The sequence below is a fragment of the Trematomus bernacchii genome, unplaced genomic scaffold (assembly GCF_902827165.1).
Source record: "Trematomus bernacchii unplaced genomic scaffold, fTreBer1.1, whole genome shotgun sequence".
In the NCBI taxonomy this organism is placed as follows: Eukaryota; Metazoa; Chordata; class Actinopteri; order Perciformes; family Nototheniidae; genus Trematomus; species Trematomus bernacchii.
Window position 1 is genome coordinate 4,862,898 of NW_022987524.1, and position 3,699 is coordinate 4,866,596.

The window sequence follows — 3,699 nt, forward strand, 5'->3', positions numbered from 1 at the left end:
TTGACTGTGTTATTAAACTCAAGACGTTTTGAAATAACAGGTTTATGATGCATTTCATTCTGGTTATCAGTTTTTCACCATTCAAAGTCTATCTCCATTAAAACCATTTGTTGTTAATGAAGTAAGTCAGTAAGTAGGATGTTGTTGTATAGCACATTTGAAGACAAAACTCCAAAGTGCTTTAAAGGGAGAACGTATACTGCTTAGTTATTTGATTAAATCTCACTTATTGGTACAAATCCATGCTTGTGCTGAGAATTTATTTCATACGTCTATTTTGAAGATGAATAATGACTTTCCAGGCAAAATATTAAGAATCATGTCACAATGCTAAATATCTGATTTCATATGCCACTTTGACCAAACAATAATAAAACATATTTAAGCAAGACAAATACAAAAAGTGTTATCAGTAAGTGCTTTTATTCGCAGATTCATTATAAATATAAATCATTGTACAACAATGTAAACACGTTTTCTCTCATTCATTGCATTTAAATTAAAACATATATTATCACTCGTGAAAAACAATAAATACATGATTGCCAGTTGCCTGAATTACAAAATAAAATTATCAACATGATAAAACTATTTACAGAAAGCCTGTACAGGGAGCTCACATGGTGTCCACATTTCTTGTTGCAATGCGCCTTCAAGTGCGCATTATCAATAACATCATTCATGTTCACACACTAACACAGTGCGTTTCACAGGAGGGTGTGTTCAGACCACCAGGCCGAAGGGAGGCTCGTTTTCAATGTCTGTGAGGCCCGGTTTGTTGTGCAGTTTTCGGGGGTCTTCGGGGGTCCACACCTTGGCGGTGCGGATGATGTTCTGCTCGCGGAGCTGCTTCTCATCCGACCAGGACAGAGAGTGCCCGGCCAGGGGGGGGAGGCCGTAGTCTGGGTCGCTGGGAGAGGGAGACCCTGGGGAGAGAGGAACATTAGTGTCTATTTTTATTTGATTTATCATCATATTTATTAGCATATTAAGACTTTTCAGGTTTGCAAAAATAAAAATGATGCATGCATGCATGGCATTTCTGCAGATCACTATGCGCCAAAAACTGGATTTAGATTAATTAAAACATTTTTCTTGAGCAACCAGTATGCCATTAGTTTAGTTGCAGTGTGGAAAGGGGGAGATGACACGAGGCAAATGGTCTGTACATGGGCCGCCAGCTCTACCTAATCTATATACGGCCTGACCTTGATGTTTTTCGGAGAACTTACTTGTTCCTCTGTGGCAGATGATGATCTTCTTGGGTTGCGCATGCGTCTCGCTGTTGGAGTTCCTGATGGGCAGGTCGGACTGCACCAGCTCCGCGAGGAAGTTGATGTACCCGATGGCGAGCCGCAGCGTGTCCACCTTGGAGAGCCTCTTCTCGTAGGGCAGGGTGGGGATGTGAGTGCGGAGCCCCTCGAACGCGTCGTTGATGGACTGCATGCGGCGCCGCTCCCGCACGTTGGCCGCCTGCCGCAGGTGCTGCATCTCGTTGTCCGACCTCATCCGCCTCCTGCGCTTCAGCGACGGCCCGCCGTGGTGCCCCATCCGCGGGGACAGCTCCGAGGTGCTGTCCGCGCAGCCGTAGGAGAAGGTGGAGGAGGAGGAGGAGAAGGACAGGTTGCCCATGTCGTAGTCTCCATCCGTTCGGCCATCTTTGCCGTAGTAGTCTTGGAAATGACTCGTGAGGAAGTCCACGTCCTCATCCAGAAAGTCATCCGTGTCCAAGTGTCCGTCTCTCGAGGACTGGTCCGTGAAAAACTCGTCATCGTCGAAGTAAGGAGGGGAGGAGAAAGAGTCGAGTCCAGAGAAGGGGTCCAGCACGCTGTCCATCTTTGTCCGCTGCAACAATGACGCTGTTTCTGTTTCTTTTATCCGCGCGCTGCTCCCTGTTCTCTCAACAGTTAGTTTTAGTTGAAGAACAGGCACGCGAGGATTCTTTATAGCGACATCCATAGTCGCGTGCCGCTGGCCGGGAGTGCCAACCAATCACAGCTCTGTCCGCGAGTCGCACCTCGAGATAATCCCCCACAGGCCACGCCCCCTGTCTCCACTGAACTAACATCTCAACTCCGCGCGGACACCGGCTGCTCCCTGCGCTCACTAATAACTCAATTTAGTGTTTATTTGAGAACATGTTCCCGTGACAGGTTTAAAACACTGACCCCCCGAAGTGAAGAGACTGATTTATATTTCGTCAGGATAAATACCCTTAGGACACCGGCTTTTTACATTTTACATGAACATATTTTATCTGCTGCACTGTTGGAATAGTGTGGGGCTTCAGGTTTTCATTCGCAACAACTGCGCTAGATATTGTGCATATTACAATACAATCAACTGACTCAGTTTAAAGCCTTAAACGGTGTCCAGAAATTGTTCCATTGCTCATTCTCGTATTTAAGCTGAACATAAATCAACGTGACCTTTCAGTTATCTGACCAAACAGAAGAATGAATCCGCGTTTAACTGAATTTGAGATACTATAACTTTAAGTTGTGGGTCATTCAAGTCGGTAACATCTGAGTCTCTCTGCAGGATAACGTGTTGGACATGTCAGCAGCAACAGTTTAATACATCTATTGAGTCTCTCACTGACACAGCCGTCTATAACAGAACAAACATTCATATTACAATAAATATTATTATGTGGAACGAGGTGGCTCAAAACTATGACGTCACCACTGTCAGTCAGTGTCAATATGATGTTCTCTGCAACAGGTTTACCCATGTGTACACAGTTACGATTTTGCTAGATTTTATTATAATTATTATAATAATAATAATAATAATAATAATAATAATAATAATAATAATTAAAATTCTTCTTCAACAATTATTATTGTTAGTTATTTCTATTTGCTGTTCTGATTTGTGATAGATAATTCAATATTAACAAAATCAATGTGATAGAAACTGATCATGTTTGGAAATGGAGGATCCTACCATGAAAGCAAAACGGCTTCAATACAAAAACAAATATAAATAAAAAACAAAGTAGTGTTTATCTCTTTATTACATGGTATAAACAGAACATGTGGTGTGACCCTGCACCATGTCCCGGGCAGAGCGCTGGCCCGGCCCCAGGAGCCCCGCAGAGAGTGCTCAGCTGGGTCATTTATTCCGCAGTAAGTGGGCAGCGCTGCGCCATAAATACATGCACCAGCAGAGTGGTCGATGCGCCACTTGTGCCCTCCAGAGCGGGTTTGATTGGGAGAGCTGGTTGACAAATAAAGGCACAGTGGTGGGCCCTGGAGCGCGCGCCTCCCTGACACCTCACGCGACATATTAACGTTCCTCGGTATACCGAAAGGAGACTTCCCACCGGTGCGCTCTATAAGTACACATCTATTCAGCCCATTCACACAAGAGGGCCCACTTTGTTCCCAAATAGCTCTTTTGCTGCGCGAGGCTGGGTGCGCGCGCACCGCGTGTCTGTGTAGGTTGGACAGAAAGCTGCCACTCGGGCGCGGCCGTGGGAAGAACACCATCCGCGTCCTGCCGCCAGTCAATGCAACATGTCGGGTTATAAATGAGCATGTGTTGCTGTCTACACAATGAAGCTGTGGCTGGGGGAGAGACACACAATACACGCAGGGCCCGGTACTAACCAGGTGCTGAACACAACACCAAACACTGACAGGACCCTGAACACAACACCAAACACTGACAGGACCCTGAACACAACACCAAACA

The 3,699-nt window shown here is 45.4% G+C and overlaps 1 protein-coding gene across 1 annotated transcript; it reads right to left on the bottom strand.

Annotated features, from left to right (window-relative positions):
* Positions 1-454: 454 nt before the first annotated feature.
* On the bottom strand, positions 455-1,873 carry ptf1a (pancreas associated transcription factor 1a). The gene is made up of 2 exons (XM_034118672.1): positions 1,233-1,873; positions 455-926 (listed from the first exon to the last, which is right to left on the bottom strand). Exons 1-2 carry the CDS (start codon positions 1,834-1,836, stop codon positions 724-726), a joined length of 807 nt encoding a protein of 268 aa, XP_033974563.1. The 5' UTR covers positions 1,837-1,873; the 3' UTR covers positions 455-723.
* Between the last annotated feature and the right edge of the window lie 1,826 nt (positions 1,874-3,699).

Coding starts and splice junctions, on each gene's coding strand:
- ptf1a (XM_034118672.1), bottom strand. CDS start 1,836: ATGGACAGCGTGCTGGACCCCTTCTCTGGACTCGACTCTTTCTCCTCC. Junction 927..1,232: donor CATCTGCCACAGAGGAACAA/GTAAGTTCTCCG, acceptor CTCTCTCCCCAG/GGTCTCCCTCTCCCAGCGAC.